The sequence below is a fragment of the Plectropomus leopardus genome, chromosome 12 (genome assembly GCF_026936395.1).
Source record: "Plectropomus leopardus strain MGB_pleo_1.0 chromosome 12, ASM2693639v1, whole genome shotgun sequence".
Lineage (NCBI taxonomy): Eukaryota > Metazoa > Chordata > Actinopteri > Perciformes > Serranidae > Plectropomus > Plectropomus leopardus.
Window position 1 is genome coordinate 34,294,313 of NC_142187.1, and position 22,495 is coordinate 34,316,807.

The window sequence follows — 22,495 nt, forward strand, 5'->3', positions numbered from 1 at the left end:
GACCTATAAACTCTTATCAGATCACCTTCAAGTCTAAGTGAATATTTGTGCCAAATTTGAGGAATTTCCCTCGAGGTGTTCTGGAGATACCACGTTCACGAGAATTGAACGTACGGATGCACAGACGGTGAACCGGTGAACTTCCTGTCATGAGTCCTACAAATACAGCGAGCTCTGGAACAAAGGCGTTACATTTTTATATTTTCTTTTCTGCTATTTTATCAGATTTGATTATTTACATATAGAACAATTTAAATTAATTACTTTTTTTACCCCAGACTGTTGCTCTTATCAGGAGTTAGAAGCTTCCAAAAAGTATTTTCGCCTTTCCGTTTCATTCGGGTAAACAGAGGAACTATGAAAAAAAACAGCTCCAAATCCAAAACAGATGCTGCAGTACGACTTTAATGACAGACCGCCACAGCAATGAGGAACAAAAATGGAGTCTCCAAATGCGAGAATATTGAGGACAACCACTTTAACATTCAGACAAAGAGGTTATTCTTCTGCTCACAGTCGCTCAGTAACACCAGCTCAGAGTTTTCCACCACAGGACGGTTCAGCTGTGAAAAGGAAGAGTCGGCGAGGTTAATTAAGAGAAGATCTCGAATTAGCAGCGCTCTGCAGGAGGTCTGCAGCCCGAGGGGGATATCCTTCACCGCGGAGGTTCAAAGAAAGAAGATCGAATCTCAGCGGACGGATCAAACTTCAGTTAATCAGTATTTTGGGGGAAATTTCACTGGAGACATCCTCATTGGCAGTCGCTGTTATTTACATTTGGTAGTTCCTCTGTGAAGTTTTACACCATAAAAATAAAACCACGTTGGCTTCTGGGTGGAAAAAAGTTGAGCAGCCAAACCCGAAACTGTGTCAGGCTTTTTCTACAACAGCATAAGGAATAACTGAGACAAAAACAGCCCAAAACACAGATCCAACATGTCTCCAAGGTATTTCAGTGGTTTTAAACCTCTCGGGCCCGAGATCCCGAAAAGCAGATTTAATCAAAATACATATTTTCTCTCTTACCTGTGGTGTTATTTATCAGTTTAGATAGCTTTGTTGTGAGGTGCAGAGTGTCGGAGATATCGGCCGTGGAGATATAAATCTGCCTTCTCGCCAATAAAATGGAACTAGATCAAACTTGACTCGGTTAATTTCTCATTGTTCACAGAGTTTACTGGACGCGCTGTACGATGGCGAGATTAAAACTACGGGATAAAGACGCACACGCTGGAGATGTGACATGAACAGAGGTATATTTGTGTTTATGTTATATGAATGTGAATGAAAGAATAATGACAAACCTCAACAAAGTACTTGGTGCAGTGTCGATATTAAACCCTACGCGTTGTATTTTGGGTATACTGCAGGAGGGGGTTAATTTATCTGTGCTGCAGGTCGGCCCTCGTTACAGGCTGCAGGATCGAGTTATGACACAAAAACGGTCATCGCCTTTGAACGAGTGGTGTGAGGAAATGACCAAAATAGGCAATTTTGAACATATATTTTTTAAACTGACACCTGTCTGTTTTGGAAAAACCCTTACATGATGAAAATATTGCTTACCCTGTGTATATGTTTGTTTGTTTTTCTGTATCTTTTTTTCTATCTTTTGCTTGTTTTTGTGGTACTGTTATTGATTCTGTTTATAATAGTTGTTGAAACGCTAAAAAAAGTAAATTAAAAAAAATGGCTAGTAGTTCTCAAAAGTACCACAAAAACACACACACAACAAACTTTCTGGAAAGCGACATTGCTGTTGAGTTTTTATTTATTTATTTATTTATTTTTTGGGCACTTTGAACAACACAAGCCGAGTGTCATCTACCTCCATTATTAGGAGAGAAGGCGGACATCTCTACGGCCGATATCGCCAAAACTATCTGGACTGACAAATAACACCACAGGTAAGATATATATGTATCTGTGACTTGGGGGTGAACTAGAAAATTATCCACTGTTTTTCAAATGTTCTAGTTTGGGATTTTTCCCCTTATATTTGGAAAAGCAAATTGAGCAAACCGCTCATCCACTACACCAAAAATTACAGTGAATTCACGTTGTTGTTCAGCAGCAGAAGTTTAAGCAGGCTGACACGCACGGCTCTGCGGAGGAAAACTTCGACCTTTCACGTCACAGTTTGACACAATAAACTCTAACGTTGAGGATGCATGAAGGACCATCACTCGTGTCGTGTTTAGTTGTTTGGTCGTGTAGCAGAAACAAATCCCAGTTTAAAGTTTAACGCTGTTATTGGTGATATATTTCGGTCTCCGTGTCGGTGGTTAACCTGAAGGTAATCTCGTTTCCCACGTGAACTAAGCTGCACGAAGACGTATTACTTACACCAGAAATAAAAACAAACAAACTGTAAGACCATAAGCTGAACGCCAGAGACACGCGCGCACACACACACACACACACACACACACACACACACACACACACACACACACACACACACACACACACACACGGTCGTTGATCTGCTGTGACCGAGCGGCTCAGGGTGACTCTTCCTGAAGAAAGCCAGTCTCTGTCTGAGGAGTCAATCACATCTGACCTCCAACACAGCACACACACACACACACACACACACACACACACACACACACACACACACACACACACACACACACACACACACACACACACACACACACACACACACACACACACACACACACACACACACACACACACACACACACAGAGCCAGGCCTCATTTCTCACATTCCAGCTTCAGTGACGCTTCAGGGGAAACTGAACGTCACAGAAACGTCTTTCGGACAAACGAAATGTGATCGAGTGTTTTCAGCGTCATGACAGCTGCGTTCACAACCTGCACGCTCACAACCTGACGATTAAACTGAGCTAAAACTAAACCACACGGAAGTTTATGTCTCCCTCGTTATCATTAAAAATACGTTTCTTCTTGTACTACACTGCTGCACTAACCTTGACTGCTTTAACCCTTTGAAACCAGAACATCGGAAGAAGGCAACGAGCAACTTAAGAAAAATGACTGAAAAATTTGCAAGAATTTTGTAAAAAAAAAGTACAAAAAAAATTACCTGAAAATATATACACAATAATAATAAAAATAAAAGAATAATAATAGTAATTTTAAAAACAACCAAAATAATAATTAAATTTCGAACAAATGGGAAAACAAAATAAACAACAAAATAACAAAACATGGAAATGTTCTGAAAAAAAATCTTAAAAATTTAAACTATTCTGTAAAATAATTTTAAATAGATAATTATGATAATTAGAAATAATATACTCTGGAATTTTTTGCGAGCTTTTTAAAAGTACATTTCTAATCTACTAAAGCTTAGCAGTTTTCGGGACATTTCTTGCTCTACTTGCAAGTTGCTCATTGCCTTTTTTTCCCTACGCTTATGAGAGTGATGTCAGTCCAGGTTTTAGAGGGTTAATGAGATAAATTACATTCATAGAGAGGTAAAGTATTACAGAGAGGTAACTAACTTGTTAGACTAGTCCGGTAAAAACACAGTTTACAGTCAACAGGGGGACGTGCAGTCAGTCCTGATGTCCTGATGTCCTGGAGAGGACGGTTATGTAGCGACTGTAAATGCACGCTCACCCTGAGCCTCACCTCATGAGCTCACCTGTTTACCTGTTTACCTGTTCACCTGTTCCTCATTTACCTGTTTACCTGTTCACCTGTTCCTCATTTACCTGTTTACCTGTTCACCTGTTCCCCTGTTTTGAAAAGCAGCGTTAGAGCAGCGGCTTGACCGCTCAGTGGACATTGATGCAGTTTTCCTAAATTGTAGCTAAGAGGGCCAAACCACAAAAACCAGAATGTATCCGTCTTCCTCTCTCTTTTGTCACGGTCAGTATTTGTAGCATCACAGTCCCCGTCCCAGCAGGCCTCAGCAGAGGACAAGTTGTCCATCTGTGGCCTAATTAGGTATCTAATTGGTCCAGTTGTCTGTGAGGAGCTGAGGGCCTGAAAACAAAGCCCAGGGGCCCGGACGCTGAGCTCAGCGACAGATGCTAACGGGAGTTAATCTGTGTAAAACAAAGACATTAAGACAGCATCAGTGGGGGGACGTCGGATCAACAGGCTCTGTTCCTGGATCAGTCCGGAAACAGTCTGTTGTTCTTACTTATGTGGATCAAGAAAGTGAATTCTCATTTATGTTCCAGCATTTAAAAGACTTTCAACCAGAGAAAATTATAACGAGCGACCCACGAAGGATTAAATTCATTTGGATATCTGGAGGCTGAAACCGCAGCAGAGCATCACTCATATTCCCCGAAACCCAAACTTTAGCTTTTAGGTGAGCGTACGCTGTAAAAACAAAACATTTGATTTCACTTAAACAATGTGGTGCCTTTAAATTTTGAACTTTTGCAATAATTCAAACAACACAAACTGCACTTTTATATTCACAAAAACAAATGAATTAAATGAATTTTTATTTTGCCGTGCTTTCATCCTTTCAAGCTTATTTGACCAGAAAAGTTTATTTGTATTAAAACATCTAATTTAGTTTGTCTTTAATTTATCGTTTAATTTATTTATTTTTTATTCTGTCTTGATTGTGTTTAATTCTTTTATTAGCACTATCATTTTCATGTACTGCTTATAATGTTTGAATTGTATTTGCTCTTATTGAAATGGGTTGTTATTGTCAATAATAATGATAATTATTATTATTGTTATTATTATTATTATTATTATTATTATTATTATTATTATTATTATTATTATTATGACCTAAATTTGGCTTCTCAAATTTAGTACAATAAAAATTTTAAGGCAGCCTGGACACTGACATTTTTAAGTTATTTTTATTTAAATTATGTCAAAATTACCTCTATTTGTTTTAAATTTCTGTCCAAAAGTTTGAGTTGACTCAACTTGAGAAGACAACTTTTTAGAAAATGTTTACGGTAAGATATACTGATGATTTTACAGTCTTTTACAAATATTTAACCGTAAAAATGCCATGCGAAGAAACACCATAAAAAGAGGCAGTTTTGCCATATTGGGATGATTTTGATGAAACTGGTAAATTATGAATAAACTGAACTTCCTGTGAATTTTTTGAATGTTGTGTGTTATGAGCGTTGAAGCTTCGGTCGGAGGTCGCGGGGTTTCTCCCGTCTTGCTCAGGTTTCAGTGTTTCTGACTGCGCAGACAGTCTGCTCCTCCTGAGCTGACTGCAGGACAATGCAGCGGGAGATGAATGGTGATTCAAAGAGCAGCTGCTGCTTTTGATGATGATGATGTGGAGGATGGTGGGGGGGGGGGGGCCTGGAGGGTTACCTGTTTAACTCTGACAGACGGTGAGGGGCAGCGAGGGCTCAGTTTTCGCTCTTAGCGACACATAATGAAGAGTTTCAGCCCCTTTGTCAAACTGCTCTGACAAACTGTGCTGGCATGAAAGTCAGAGCTGTTATTAAATGTTATTGATGCGATTCGCCGTCTGCAGCTGAAAGAGCTGCTCACACACCTGAAGGGACGAGGCCACGTTTAGACGAGAACAGCGTGAATATCAACAGAAAAGTCTGTCCTTTACGTTTTTAAAAAATTCTGCGTTTATATCATAACATTGTGAGAACGCTCCTCGCTTGCACGGATCCACAAAAACAACCGAAAAGTTGCAGTATGCATGCCAGGCCAGTAGTCAGTGGTGTAACTTTGTAATGACACACCACAGAAGAAGACACACCTGCCTGCACAAAGAGGCGTCCCTCTACGGAGCGGTGAGCATAAACAAACAAGGAGACGATGGCGAACGTACAGCAGTCGTGCAAAAAATCTACACTTTGCTGGAGGAGCGTTAACAAGCTCTGTGGAGTCAGCAGCAGAAACGCAGCGCGGTTCTGCGCCATCGTTATTTTGTCCTCTGACTCGAGCACGAATATTTGTCTGAAACGTTACACAAAGGGCGGCTGTGATGTCCCCGTACTCACAGGATCTGCACATCGCCATTTTACATGGTGACAGAGGGGGCAGCGTTTTTTTTATGAAAATGACACTCTGGAACCCGGTTTCAAACTTCGTCTCAAACACACACACACACACACACACACACACACACACACACTCAGTCTAACCCGACCAATTAAACCTAATCTGAGCCCACAAACTCGTCTTTGAAGAGGTGAGAACCAAAATGTCCTCACTTTCCAAAAATGTCCTCACTCAGCGGGTACAAAAGCGTGTATTGGTCCTCACTAGCAACTACAAGTACACACACACACTGAAGTGGGTGGAGCTTACAGCAGTTTGCCCCTCTGATTGGTCAAAACAGTCTCTACTCACAAAAAGCAACATCTGCTCTGAAGCTCAACAGGTGACGTCCGTCTCCTGTTACACACACACACACACACACACACACACACACACACACACACACACACAACATAACAGACAAAAGACACATATAAAGCATGCCCACACAGACCAATACCCACACACACCCTCCCACAGCGAGCAGCTGGAGCTCACTGTCATATGTGGTCTGTTTCGGGGATCGAACCTGTGGCTCTTGTGTTACAGGACGGCCCTCTGACAGAGCCGCTCCGTCCCTCTGACACTCGTCTCATTGCAGTTTGGAGAACACACGATTGAGAGCAGCTCACGCTGATACTTCGGGAGCTTAAACAGATTGAGTGTGACAGTCTGAAGCTGACTTCATTTCGACTCTGAGCCGAGCAAATTAAAACCTTCCGCTCCGTCTGGACCAACGTGTCGTTTAACAACGCCGAGCTGAGTGGGAGAACAAAATTAGGATTTAAACTGAGAAGAGGAGAAAAGAGAAAAGGGAGAGATAAAAAATAACAAAAGAAACAGAGGAAACGAGACAAAAAGAGACAAGAGGACTGGAAGACAAACTCGAGCTATCAGGAAGATAAGGGACACAAAGAGACACAAGAAGCTGAGACAGAAGAAAGAAGGAGACAGTGAATGAAGGAGGAGAAAAGGATTAAAAAGGAGAAACAAACAAATGAGGAGAGACGAGTCTTTCAATAATTATACTGCTATTATCCTGAATGATACGATATGGCACACCTCAAATCACCTGAATAACGGATGCAGAAATGCACATAAAAAATTTCCAGAATGCAGGAATTTATGTGTTTGACGCTCAAAGTTTTCGAGTTTGTGACCCCAAACCCTCAGCTTCACGTGTCCCCTCAGTGTTAAAACTACAGCAGCATCCTGAGCTGAGGATCATTAGCTCCAGCAGGTCTCACAAGTCTCCGAGTGAGTCGGGGGCCGAGAGATAAGAATGCTTTAATCTGCCGGTAAATCTGCAGGACAATACGCCGGCTCAACATGACCCTAAATCCCTCAGCGCTCACATTTACAGGACGTCTTCTGGTAGCGACCCTCCGCTGTACAGCGGCGACACAGGAAGTCTTTGTTAGAGATGTCAGCACAGGACGGCAGCGGAGAGTAAACCCCCCAAACTCTTCACACAGCTTTTTGTCTGCTGGCCTCGTTTTAAAACTTTAGTTAAACAGCAGATTTTGAGTCTAAACTCAGTTAACTTCAGGCTTCTGGACAAAGAATTTGCAGATATTTTTTGCACATAATGACAAGAATTATGAATTATGCACAATCAAATAGATATTAAACCCTTTGAAACTTAAATAAACTGGGTTGATTTCTGTCAGAAACACAGGAAGAAGTTACAAGCTACAAGAAAATTACCCGAAATTTAGCAACAAAAAAAGAAAAAAGAAAAATTGTAACAAACAGAAAATAATAAATAAATATATAAATAATAATAATAATAATAATAGGGAAATTTCCCTGTTCCAGGGCAGCACAAACAGTGTCAACAATTGACAGTAAAAATGATTTATTCCATTATTTTTGTTCCTAGTAGCTCTCATTTACTTATAGAAGTTGCACATTTTTGTACATGCATTTATTAACTGTAGCATGCAAACTAACACTAACACTGACACTTGTTGCCAACTTGACATCATAAATTCATAAACACGGTCAAAACTCCATGTTTGGAAAGAAACATTTTTTATTAATTCCAGTATTAAAGAGTAATTTTTGAGTAATATAGTATTAATGTTAACTGCTGTACATGTCGAGTGAGCTAGATTTCATATAAAAATATAATATATATAAAATAAAATAAAATAAAATAAAAACACAAATAAAATGGGGACAGCTATCAGCATCTTGCTTAAACCCTCTCAGCATTAAAATGCAGCCCTTCAAAATGCAAAATCCCTTCTTCCACGCTGTTCCCACGTAATGACCTCAAAGCTCATGAACACAACAAAGTCGGAGGAGTGACTTCCCAGCTCGGAAACTACGACTTTCTGACATCACATGAATGCAGAAATACTCTCAGTATAGCATATCCGTAAACTGATGGACTTTTTTTAGGTGGGACCGTTTTTAGGTGGTGAGAACACGCTCTGTCGCGGACCCCTCCACAGAATTACATCACAGCCAACTTTGACAAACTACGTCAAATCCAAGCTGAAAATCTCGACAGGTTGATTCATGTTACTCTTAATAAGCAACTCAGACCGTACACGAAAGACACTCTGACCTCTGTCCCGTATGTCCTTCACCTCGTCTGTATCCGCTGTTTTGACAAGACGCGGATCAAAGAGGTAATGCAGAACCAGATGGGGTTTAGGGGATTTGCAGCATCTTGAGCTGATCCCAAATTATAAGTGGACCTCTTTAAGCGTTTGCTCTCTTCGAGGTTGACGAAAAAATCTGTCAGCAGAAGAAGACGTACGAGAGAGAACGCAATCTCGGGAGAAAGAAGAGCGAACGTCGCCTGGTGTTTCATAATGCCTTTTCTTACAAACAGTCAGAGCTGCCTGTTAATGCATCCAGTTTTATTACTGCACCACACGAGAAGCACTGCGACACAAATTAAATCAAAACTGAAAATAAAAATCCACCACATGGTCTGAAACATGACAAAACGAGAAAAACGTCATTGAGTTCTTTTATCGTTTGTTCTTTGTTGTGTAACGGGTTGTTTTTCTGCTTTAATCAGTTACTAAACTGAAGCAATTAGGTTGCAGTTTTTGTTTCTTATGCTACTTCTTTTTCGTAACCCTTTAAAACCTGGGCAGGAGCTTCCAGTCTGGATTTTTTTTTTTTTTTAAAAAAAGGGGGGAGAAAGACAATGTGCAACTATGAGCAACTTAACAAGAAAAGGGACCCACAATTATTATTATGAAGAAAAAAAAACAAAAAAGAAAAAAAAAATCAGAAGAAAATTATTTTGAGCAAGAAGTAAAAATAAAACTTTTTTTTTTCCTCAACAAAATTTTAAATATATAATCCTAAGAATTTAAGTTTTTTTTTAAATTATATTTAATAATCTAATAACCCCAACCATTTAATTTATTTTTATTTATGTTTTGCATTTTCTGGGACATTTCTTTCCAAATTATTCATTGCTTTTCCCTTCACGTCCTTCAAAGAAATCAAAACAATTTTAAAGTTTAAATGCTTGTGAAAGTCACAGAATAGCACATCAAAAAAACATTTAGCATGTTGAAAAATGCCATAGTATCAATAAAACAGCCACAAAAGTGTTTAAATATCAGTAACAATAAAAAAACCTCCTTCTCCCCAACTTTGCAGTAAGTGCAATAACGCCCTGAAGGTAAAACTGCAACTGAGACACGACAAGTTCCTCAGTTTTTATGCAGTTTAACAGTCCTTAAAAAGATGAAAATCCTGAAAGACGGTGAGAGGACGGGATGCAACCCTCAGTTTAAAAGACGTGAGTGCAGATTCAGACAGAATCACTCAAAAGGCCGTTTAGTGGTTCTTACCTGTCCGTAGTCTGTGGCAAAGACGACAACCCCTCCAGAGCACGAGGACACGGTGCTGGGAAGGTACTGCTCATCCTCCCGTAACCACACCCGCTCACCCTGCAGGAAAAAGAAGAAAAATATATTAGTTTTACTATCAGGTACTGGAGTTAACTCTTTAATGAACATGAACATGAATACAAATACAAAACAAAATCAATTAAAAACTTCAAACCAGGATCTCCAGAGGTGGGCAGAGTTCAGCAGCAAACGAGAACCGCCAGATGATTTTAAATACCCAGAAAATGTTTGCTCTAAAGCAACCAACAGCCAGGCGAAATGTTGGACATGGCACATTTCTGCAAACCACAGATATGTTTTTTTGTTATTATGTAGCAGATACACTGAAACCACAGAGATGCCTGAAACTTTACTTTCAACAATGCTGCAGTTAACGTGTGGTTGTTTCAACACGTTCTCATCCCAAACTGTCACATATCGCTGCTTTGGACTTCCACTTCTACGTATTACGCTCTGGGTGTCCCTCTGGGTGTCCCTCTGGGTGTCCCTCTGGGTTCGCTATTTTTGTTCAGCAATGGTACTACCATGATGTCAATGCACTTATTGGTATGGATGGTTTGGATTGTGCAAAAGTGGCACACGGTAATTTGTAAAAGAAAAAAACCTTCCCATTCAGACAGGAAGTGAACACAGACTCCCACATGAAAGTCCAGGGTTTGTTAAATCCATCCACCACCCCTCCCACCCACCCTATGACCTTTGGGCTCTCTATATTATGTTGTTAACGGCTGTGTTTCAATCAAACGTCATCCAGCAGCGAATCATGCAGACTTGACAGATTCCTGTCAAGTCTGCATGATTCCAACCGCCATCTCAACTGACGCTGCCTGTTCACGTATCACGCGGCCACAGCAGGCAACATCCACCAGCAGCATATAAAGCTTAATTTAACCATTAAGTCCCACTGACATCGAAATTACTATTATTTTGAAGAAAGAGCATCAGTGTTCAACGACTTCAGAATGAGAACCAGCTGCTTGTTATACACAACTTATAAAATTACACTATAAAAAAAAAAAACAATCTCAGGCACTTCACCTGCAAAAAATAATGTGCTTCTTCCAAACATGTGATGTACAGAAGTTTACTGCTTCCACCATTAAGTTGTTTTCTGAGTCGAGTTGATAGAAATCATTAAGAGAAAGTGATCTTGAGGTCATGCAGTGAAGTGCAGCCTCAGTCTGTTGTTACCGTGGCATCACCACGGCTCTGACCTTTCTCTGACCAGCAGCGGGCCCTCGGCGTGGACAAAGCCTGGAAATCTCTGCCGTGTTGGGTTTCAGAGATCTGCACGTGCGGCCGGGCTGCAGTCGCCCCGGCGGCCCGTAAACCTGCATGTTTATTGATACTTTTAGTGAGCGACGGCGGAGCAGAGTCAGAAAACACTTTATACCCGTTGACCTGTTGAGTTTACGGCCTGGTTGCTACAGTGCCCCCCCCCCAACTTCTTTTTGTATTGTGATGCATATCCATGTAGCAATATGGATTTGTTTTGTATGCTTTTATTTATTTATTTTGTTTGTTTCAATCTGTTTGTGGTTTTAATTTTTAGAATAATGCATTTTTATTTGTGTATTTTTTTTAAATCTTCTTTGTTGTTATTATTATTATTATTATTATTTTGTGATTTATTGTAATATATACAAAATATTTATATATATTTATATAAAACATTTTTTTTTTTAAGAAAAGTTTTTTTTAGGTTTTTTCTTGGACATTATAAATTGAGTTGCAGTCAATACTTGCTCGATGGTATTCAGACTCGTGGTACTGGACTCAAAGCAAAGCTCCCCTCACTGAAATATGACTGAGCCGCAGAACTGAGGGGCCCTCAAAGTGGATTCCCTCTTAATCGCATAGCCACATGTGCCGCTGTTCATTAGCGTGACGAGCTAATGCTAATGGGAAAAACAAACGCTGCACTTTCAGGAGACGCCCCTCCTCTTTCTGAACCAGGCCTATGAACGACCTTTGACCCACAAGCCCTCGTTCTGACAAAGTCGGCCTGGTGCGGCAGAGAGGGGCACCTGGGAAACAGTCAGAGGATGAATGGATGGAGTGAACACACACTCACACACACACACGCACACGCACACACACACACACACACACACACACACGCGGGGTAAAGCTCAGGGCTGCAGAGTCAGCAGTGGATCAGAGGGAGCCGTGTTGTTCTAAACCGTCGGCCGTCTGTTGGACTGAAAAGGTCCTCGGACGCTCAGAGGAAACTCGTAAACTCATCTTTTGATCGTCACAAAGTCTGACAGAGAAATGACTCGACTTTCTTCACTTCACTGACGTGCAAATTATAAACGCAAACTTTATCTTGCAGAGGCACGAAAACAATCTGTAATCGTCCGTCAGTACCTACGTAGTTTTTATTTGTATTTTCTTCATTTTTGTTGCACATTTTGGTGTTTTCTTCACCTACTTAACCCCTTGAAACCTGGAACAACATCTGTTTTCTTGTGCTGTGTTCAGACACCTTTCACCTGCACTGAAACCTTTGACCCCTGAACAAATCTGGTTGATTTCTTTCTTTCTATATATTTATAAATATCCTATTTAAACATTTTTCAATTTTTTTGGGGGGGGATCTTAACTTTATACAACTTATAACATCTTATTATAAATGTGTGAAATCACCCCGAAATGAGCAAGAAGTTAATAAAAAGTACAAAAATTACCTAAAAATTAGTTTAAAATGCATAAGAAAGTTAAAAAAAAAAAACAAGGAAATTACCTGGAAAAAGTGTAATATAATTTTAAATATACAATTCTAACAATTATAAATATATATAAAAAATTTCCCTAGCTTTTACTTTTTCCCCAGGACATTTGCCCCTAGCTTTAAAAAAAAAATCTTTCTTGCTGTCTGTGTAACATTTATCATTGAGTTGCTTATTGTCTGTCTTCCCATGTTTTTGATTGTCTCAGAGGTCAAAGGCTTTGATACTCGTAAACGATGTCTGAAAGCAGCACGAAAAAAGAGACATCGCTCCAGGTTTAATAAAAGCGTCCATGTACAATTATTCACAAGTAAAACAGACACAGAGACACGGACAGAAAACTTCATTATGAATCTGACGGCGGCGGACGTCTGGCTCTTTGATGCAGCGAAAAAAAGGAGCCAAACAACAAGAAGATGTTCTTTTGTGTCGCACACAAAGAGGAGGCGTGTGCTGTTTACCAGCCGCGACCATATGGACATTCCTGATGTGCACCACCGGAGGAATCTGATGCTCAAGTTTGGCTGGAGGAAAAAAGAGAGGGGTCTCCCTCCTCCCACCGGCACACTTTAGCCCCCAAAGACCACCAAACACACACACACACACACACACACACACACACACACACACACACACACACACACACACACATACACATACATGCATGCATGTTCTTTGTGGACAGCGTGTGCCGCCCGCCCTCTCTCTGCTGAGGGGAGAGAAGGAGGCATCTAACAGTGGCACACTATCTTATTGTGCTTTCCCTCCCTCCTCTCTTAATCCTCTCCCTCCCTCCCTCCCTCCCTGGCTACCTCGCTCCCTCCCTCCCCTGGCTACCTCGCTCCCTCCCTCCCTGGCTACCCTGCTCCCTCCCTCCCTGGCTACCTGCTCCCTCCCTCCCTCCCTCACAGCCGCGCTGCTTCACACACTCACACACTTTGACCCACAGAGCTACTAGCCCATTTCCAAACTGGGGCTCTGTGCCAAAAGCCTGCGCTTCACCTCGTCCCCCTCATTCATCACCACTGATTGCCTGAACTCTCAACATCAAAAGATCCCGTTTGTACTTTCCGATGGACCAAAGAAAGTAAGAACCCGGGGCGGATATCTCTGTTAATGGATAAAAAAACACACTCGTGTTAAAAATGTAGGAAAAAGCTAAAAGAAGCACGTAGAGAGCCCAAACCTCCACCAAGGCTGCACAACACAACTGAAAATGTTGGAAAACTTTTGCAAAGTTTTTGCACAAAACCTCAGTTTTCACTGGTGATATTAGGGTTTTATAAACTGTTATTTGTGAAAAGTTTAACCCCTTGAAACCTGAGAAAATTGGTTTAATTTCTATCAAAAAATATGGGCAAAAGGAAACTTAACAAGACATGGCCAAAAAAATTTCAGGTGAGGTTTCAGACGCTGTTAGTCCATAATGCGAACAGAAAGGTTGTGAAAATTCCTGCTGAAAACAGTCTCGCTCGGTGGTTTGTTCATTCAGTCTAATATCCCCTCCAGAGGCGCTTCAATGCCTAATGTCATAATGTTCGAGATTCCCCAATATTGACTTTCACTGTGCCGAAAAGCTTCTGCAAATAAATAACCATGATATTCTAGAAGTGTCTCGAACCACCAGGAATCACACAGAACCCAACAACGTTTAAATAAGGAGGGAAAAATAATCCCAAACTGTGATTTTCTCGCAGCGCAGAGACATGAAAGGACGCTGGGCCTCAGCCGAGCTAATGTCAACACACCGGCAGTGAGACGCTAAAGAGGCTGGACGGGGACTGGGAGCTGTGGATCAAGGCCCAGCTGTTGCACCAGTAGGACCTCTGAGCCCTCATTCCAGTTAAAGCCGAGTAAACTATCTCACAGAGGCAAGTCAGAGGTATCACAGCGTGACTGCAAGCTACGGGACGATTATTAAAGCGGGAAAGAAGCTGCTGAGGAACTAAAGTTCGGCATCTCACCACAAGAAAACTAATTTATCTTAAAGTCTAGACGGACAACTGTTCATCAGAAATGTCTGGCTTTAGTGGGAAAATGTCACGGCTCGATAACAACCTCATGTTTTGGTTTCTCTGTTGTGTCAGCAGTCATTTTCTGAGGGCGGACATCAAGTTCTAGGAATTATTTTGACAAAAAATAGATGCTGAAAGGGCATCTGGTGGCCCAGAGCTGCAATCTGCACCGTTTGGTAAAATGAAGATCTAGAAAGTTCTGTCATGCCTCTTTCCCGTCAATATCTTAGTGACCAAATCTCCGAAGAACAGCCACAGGTAGCTAAAAAAACACCAACATTTTGGGGCTAAAAGTGACAGGTTCCTTAAGAATTTGCTGGAAAAGCAGCCACACTAAAAACATCCATGTTTGAAGGCAGAAAAGCTGCTGAAAAGACAGTAATAAGTGGCTATAAAACAACCATGTTTGGGGGCTAAAAAGCTACTGGAAAATCAGTAACAGGATCTTTAAAAAAAAAAAAAAAAATTAAGGGCTGAAAAGCCACTACAAAAACAGCCACAGGTCACAAAGAAATACCCAGTTTGGGGGTCAAAAATCCACTTGAAAAACAGCAATAGGCTGCTAAAAAAAAACAATTTAGGGGTTAAAAACCTGTTGGGAAAACACCATGAGTTGCCAACAAATACACACATTTTCAGTGTATGAATCTGCTGGGACAAACAGCCAAGGGTTAATAAAAAATGCCAACCTTTCGGGGCTAAAAATCAGCTGGAAAAACAGCAACAGGTTACTTAAAAAACTAGCGAGCTAAAAAGTCGACAGAAAATCTTTAACGGGGTGGCTCAAAAAAGACCAGATTTGGGGACTAAAAGCCGCAGGATAAACAGCAGCAAGTCCCTAAAAAAACTTTTTGGAGACTAAAAAGCTGCTGGAAATGCAGCAGGCAGCCTTTTAAAAACGGTCTTTGTTGTTGTTGGACAGCCGTCTGCAGCTCAGCAGGTGTCACACGAGGTGATACACCGTCCACTGTTCCCTCCACGTCCCAGGGACAAAGATAGCTCATATATCACTTTACAAACGCTGATATGAAATGCATGAAACATGCAAATGTAGAAATGTACACTTTCTTCTGGAGACTTCTCTGGAGATTTACCAGCGTCAGAGCTGTTCATTTTTCCTGCCGGTGGATTTTAACTCTCTCTCTTTCTTCAGCGTGTTTAGCATCGATCTGATGCTGGTTTAGTCCTTTCAGATCCACGAGAGTTGGACTTGTGTCCATCCAGCACTGTGTAACATCTCTGCTCATGAAGACAGCCACATGTGTCCACTGTCCAGAGGGACACGACTCTCTGGCCTTTATCTCAGTCCCGACGCCTCCTCCGGGCCAGAAACCAAAACACCAACACAAACGTCCCGCCCTGAAAGCTTTGGGGGTGAAACCGAGGCAGCGACCCTTCCCCTGCTCGTATTTTCCCTGCGTAACCTCGACATGTGTGGCTAATGCTCTCTCCGCGGGACACGGAGGGGGCGGGGGCTGGCAGAACGAGGATGCGTGGTGCTGGAAGCGTTCGTGCACTGTCGGGGTTGGAAATGAGCAGCTGTCCGGTCAGAGAGATTCCTCTTCCTCTCTCATAACAAACAGAGTCTGTGTGCGACCACAGCCATCCTCTCTCTCGGAGCCGGCGGTGCGAGAGCCTGCGGGGCCATCGCACTAAAACCGACTCAACACAACTGCTGGTATGTTCTCGGAGGGATGATGCATCGCTGCTCCTGCAAACAGCTGCCACTGTTTTCTGCATCTGTGCTTCAGACTGACTGTCTCTGCTGAGGACAGCGGGCCTGCAGAGAAACCGTGCAGAAAATTCAGAATAATCCGGCGATAAACGAGGCAGCAGAAGTCTGGTTGTTTCCTACCGAGGGTGCGAACACCGTGTCGCCGCTGCTGACCTTTGACCTCGTCTACACCAGCCGCGCAGAGAGAGCAGCACATCGGCAGCAGCTGCACGACTCCATCAGTGATTCACCGGATCTGCAGCCACAGTCCTGCTGTGGACTCAGAGGCTCCTCACACGTCTCAGAATAGATTTAACCCTTTGAAACCAGCAAAATCAGCTGAATTTATTTTTAAAAAACATGAAAAAAAGGCAACGAGAGAAGAAATGACCTTAATCCAACTCACTTTAAAAATCCACAAACTGGTTTCTTATGGTCATTTTCGATCTTTAATTGTAAACTTCTTTACCTCTGACTGCACCTGTTTTAACTGATTTTGACGTTAACATTACGGATTGATTGTATGCATATTTTAATACATCACATTTCTCTTATATATTTTCAATAGTATTATGATAATAGTATGCATTTCATTATTTTTATCAGCTGGACATCATTGTAAACGAGGGCTAAAAAAAATTTAAAAAACAAAAACACAAACACAACAAAACAAACCAAAAAAAACAGTCGTGCAAAATCCTCACACAACTGTTTACGATAGATTTCATTATTTGTTTATTTATGCATTTATTTTCTTGAATGAATTACGGAGTATCATGAGAGAGGATCAGAATCGGCTCTGAAACTTTATCACCTTTAGCAGTAACTGTACTGGATCAAAGATAAGACGTAATGGTCTGAAGTCTCCAACAATCCAGGAAAAAGCCCCCCCCCACCTGCAGGGCAGCAGGTTTCCCTCCGTCAGCCGAGTGGAACAGATTATCTGCCGCTTGTTTGTACAAGCCCAACGTGCTCATCACGCCGCCTCCCTCAAACGTCACGCCAAGAGGAAAAGACGGCCGTGTTAAAAGCAGTGAAAAAAACCTGCTGCTCCTGAAAGCATCTTTCAAATTCACCAGTTTCAAAGGTGAACAACGGATCAGAAGCGGCGCGTCACGCACCGTTTATCAGATGTCTGAAGGGGAGGAGGAGGGGTTAATGGCTTACGCACCCGTTTTTTGATCTTGGCGGTTTGAGTGCAGGTGTGCTCGTCGCTTCACGAGACCCCGAAACCTTCAAAAACAGTCATGTGATTTCAAAAACGTTCAGCTGTCAAAGAGGAATCACAGACAGCTGACAGATATCACAGAAGCTGCCTCACCAAACATTTTTAAAACTAAAAACTTTTCTCCTCACTTTAACCTTGAACTCGCCGGCGCACTGACGCACTGCTGCACATCTTTAAGATGTTGTATTTTCAGCATTTTTTTGCATTTTATGCACTCTTTTTACCCGTATTTTTTATTAATAATGTCAGTGGGTTTTATTTTATCTTCTATCTTATGTTATGTAGTCTGTGCATTCAATTTTTATCCTTATTTTATCTTACTTTTGCGAGTTTTATCCCGTCATTCTATGTATTTTATTCTGATCTCATTTTATTTTTACATGCAGGTTTCATTATGTCTTTATGTCTTTTTGTGTGAAGCACTTGGTGCATTTAGTCTTTCTTGTAAAGCATGTTGGGCTGCATTTCTTGTACGAAAGGTGCTATACAAATAAAGTTTATTATTATTATTATTTTTAATGATTATTATTCAGCCTTTGTTGGTAATAAATTGACTAATACTCATGAATATAACACAGTCACAGTAACAGAGTCACAGTCACAGTCACAGAGTCACAGTCACAGAGTCACAGTCACAGAGTCACAGTCACAGAGTAACAGTCACAGAGTCACAGTCACAGAGTCACAGTCACAGAGTTACAGTCACAGAGTCACAGTCACAGAGTCACAGTCACAGAGTCACAGTCACAGAGTCACAGTCACAGAGTCACAGTCACAGAGTAACAGTCACAGAGTCACAGTCACAGAGTAACAGTCACAGAGTCACAGTCACAGAGTAACAGTCACAGAGTCACAGTCACAGAGTCACAGAGTCACAGTCACAGAGTCACAGTCACAGAGTTACAGTCACAGAGTCACAGTCACAGAGTCACAGTCACAGAGTCACAGAGTCACAGTCACAGAGTCACAGTCACAGAGTAACAGTCACAGAGTTACAGTCACAGAGTAACAGTCACAGAGTCACAGTCACAGAGTTACAGTCACAGAGTCACAGAGTCACAGAGTCACAGAGTCACAGTCACAGAGTCACAGTCACAGAGTCACAGTCACAGAGTCACAGTCACAGAGTCACAGAGTCACAGTCACAGAGTTACAGTCACAGAGTCACAGAGTCACAGAGTCACAGTCACAGAGTCACAGTCACAGAGTCACAGTCACAGAGTCACAGTCACAGAGTCACAGTAACAGTGTCACAGTCACAGAGTCACAGTAACAGTGTCACAGTCACAGAGTCACAGTAACAGCGTGTCACAGACGGCGCTATCAGGCGCTTTGTTTTGCCTTTGGAAGATAAGCGCGGGACGACTTGTCAAACAAATTAATTATTAACGTTTAGAGGGAAGTTCTTTTTATGGCCGAGGTTAAAGTGAGTAACCGTTTCCATTCACCTGTTCACCATTTGTGTGTTTTTGAATTTGTCTGACTCTCATCCAACAGAGCCAACAGAGAGGAAGAAGACAGACACAGATTTCAAAATAAAAGCACTGCAGTGGCATGAATCTAAACACTTACTTTAAAAAAAAAAACATATTTGGCCAGACCGCTTTTTAATATAAAGGTTTTCTGCCCTGACCCTGTGAAAACTGGAGCAGCACTTTACTATCAAGTATTTAAACCTCTGAATCCCACCCAAACTGATTTCTTTCAAAAACTCAGAAGCAAAAAAGCAATGAGCAATGTGGTAAGAAATGTTCCACAAATTGCATGAAAATGTATTTTTTTAAAAAGCTAAGGAAAAATATCTAAGAAAAAAAAGAAAAAGCTAGGGTGAACTTTACTAATAGTTATCATAATTACATGTGTAAATTAAGTTACAGAATCTATCTCTTTTTTCCAGGTCTGTTTTTAATAATTTGTTTTTCAATGTATTTTCCATTTTGGGTTTTTTTTGGAATATTTGGGTAATTTACTTGTACTTTTTACGAATTCCCTGCTAATTTTTGGGTCTTTTTTTCTTTCATCGCTCATTGCCCTCTTCCTGTGTTTTTGAAATAAAATCAATCCAATTTGCCTGGATTTCAAAGGGTTAAACTAAAGAGCAAAGATGAAGACTGTTATTTTTACTCTCCACAGGAAAAAGTGTATAGCTTCCCAAACATACACAGCGAGTGAAAGTTTGCCCTTTGCACGTTTCCACCTGTTGCAGGTCAGATCTTACATGCAAGTTTTAAAAAGCTTTTGCAAAACCAGAAAACGACTTTGAGTCTCGAGGTTAAAGAAAAAAACAAAAGCGTTCAGCGTGCTCCTCTGCGATGACAGTGAGTGACACACAATAGAAACAACACACACATCAGCGTTCAGCGGGAAGCTGCTGCCTGGGAAACGCAGCCAGGACGAAGTCTGCGAGTGCAAAGTGACCTTGAACCTTTGCTTGAATGCGGCACGGACCAATCAACTCGCAAAAACCTTCGTGGAGAACCAATCAGCAGTTCAACAGCAGAGGTCGCTCAGGTTTGAATGACTGGGCACAAAGTGAGGGCAGGGGATTGTGGGAACTGATTAGGTCGCCGTATTGACTTTTGGAAAGGTCTGGGAAAGCCTCACAATGACTCACACACAAACACACCAAAATAAACACAACTCGAGGACACACACAAACACACACACATCAGTGTGAACCCATTTATCTGCAGACACAAAATACACACATTTCTCTCTCACACTGAACACTCGACTGCACTCACATCGATATGCAAACACAATTTAATACAACGTGCAAAAACACACAATTAAAATGAGTTTTTTGAAAAGAAAAAAGTGAAAAGCAAACCTGCTCTCACACACACACACACACACACACAAACACACACAAAACTCACTAACAATAATTTACACAATTGCACCTTTGTTAAGCCCCGCCCCTGTTGTCAGAGCGAGCATGGCAAGATGTGCATGTCTTCAGGTTTGATTATATATCATCATATTTTTGGGAAAAAAAACAGCAGCAATGAAGCTTAAGCTCATATTTTTCTGGAAGCGAGGGGTTAACATCAGTCCCAACAAACTAAATGAGACGATCTGAAGAGTATTTTCATGGATCTTCTCCAGAATGAAACATATCTCGAAATTAAAAGATCACTAAAGTCATTAAGATTCCTCCTCAAAGTTCATAGTTGAGATAGTTGAGATTTTTTAAAACATCAGCGACGTCACTGGCCCATAATGTGGTTCAAATATCACTTTAGATTCCACATTCAGTGTTTTTCGTGCTTTATTCCGTCCTCGTGACGCTGATTGTGGACGTGTAACACGACCTCCTTTGAAGTGTAACTTGCTTTAATGTTCATCCATCGGTCGCTCTTTAAAAGCAGCTCTTTTCTGCTCTTATCTCTCCTTATCTGCTGGAACCAAATTTAATCCACTCAGGACTGAAGTCTGTGTTCCCAAAAAATGAGTTTGGAAACAATTTTTTGAGCCTGATGCACATTTGTTTTGGCTTCAAAGGGAAAATCGTTGCTGGTTGTTGGACGGAGGAACTCTGAACTCCCCTGAATAAAAAAGGTTTTTAAATTGCAACTGAATTTCTATTATTTTTTTTTTGTCTTGCTTTGTTTCCTTTTTGCTGTTTAAAAAATGGAAAAATGATTTTGAATTGAAGTTGATTGTATAATAGCTTTTGTGAAGAGAAACAAAACAAAAAAATAAATAAATTGCGATCGAATCTGTATGTCCTGTGCAAGCCTGCGCATGAACCCCCGTCAGTAAATGACGTCCCGGGATCTATAGTACGCGTACACATCATCTGTCATAATAACTGCTGCCTTCACTTCAGCTCCCCTTATTGAATTTCCAGACCTTAATACCCCTTAATTAGACGGTACATACCACTTAACCACGCAGCTCAGTGAGCACTGCCACATATCATTCTGCCCTGCACGTCTGCAGAAGCCCAGAATTCATGATACACGACATGTAATTACGTCAGAAGGTCGAGGAGGTTTTTTCCAAACTTTAACGTGAATGAACCGAGAGCGAGGCTGATGGTTTTTGTCGAAAATCCCTCGTGCTGCTGCGGTCGAGCCTGTGTGTGCATAATCAGCATCTATGGAAGATTACATCATATACGTGAACGTAAATTATCTGGAAAAGTCTGAGTGTAAACAGTCGAACCTACGTGTTGATTTAGGGGAGTAAATAAAAAATAAAAAACTCTGTGAGCAAAAGTAATTCAATCTTTTTTAGCTTCTGTCTGTTGAGCTGCTGTATCGTGTGAGTTTTCCCAGTTTGGGATCAACAAAAGTGTACTTTATTTTAAATTGAATTGTCAGATCTGCTAAACCTTTAGCTGAGAGACACAAAGCTACTGGTGTTTGCCTTTGAATGTGAACAAAACCAGCTCATCCAAGTTCCCACGAACACTAAAACAAACCACCCCCGACATCCAAATTAATGCAATATGTTTGGTCGAAGCTCCAAACACGAGCATGAAAATCACAAAGAGGGCAAATTAACCCCTCAAACTGACAGAAAAGGGACAGATTTAACATGGCAGAAGCCATCATCGTCCCGTCTGCGGCTCCTTGATGTGGCGGCAGAACAACAATCGCAGCCTGATCACACCCTCAGAAGTGAAGCACAGAGAATTCAAACTCTTCTGATGGAGAAACGAACGCAGAACACGCCGTCAGCTTGTACGGGGTTAAATGGAGCCATGTGTGAGGAGCTCTGCAGCCACATCGGCGACAGAAGGCTTGCTCTGAATATCCAGATGTTTTTTCTGAATGCAGAAAAATGATTAATTAAAGCCAAGACATTTCTGGGATTTTAGGACATTTTTAGGATTTTAGGACATTTTTAGGATTTTAGGACATTTTTAGGATTTCAGGAAAGTTTTAGGAAAGTTACAGGATATAAGGACATT

At 41.2% G+C, this 22,495-nt stretch overlaps 1 protein-coding gene across 1 annotated transcript in view; it reads right to left on the reverse strand.

Moving 5' to 3' along the window:
* The window catches only part of myo10 (myosin X), a 161,579-nt gene that overhangs the window by 107,023 nt on the left and 32,061 nt on the right, over positions 1-22,495 (reverse strand). The window contains exon 2 of the mRNA XM_088085923.1: positions 9,826-9,924. Within this exon, the coding sequence (XP_087942049.1) occupies positions 9,826-9,924 (99 nt within the window). The remainder of the gene's footprint in view (positions 1-9,825; positions 9,925-22,495) is intronic.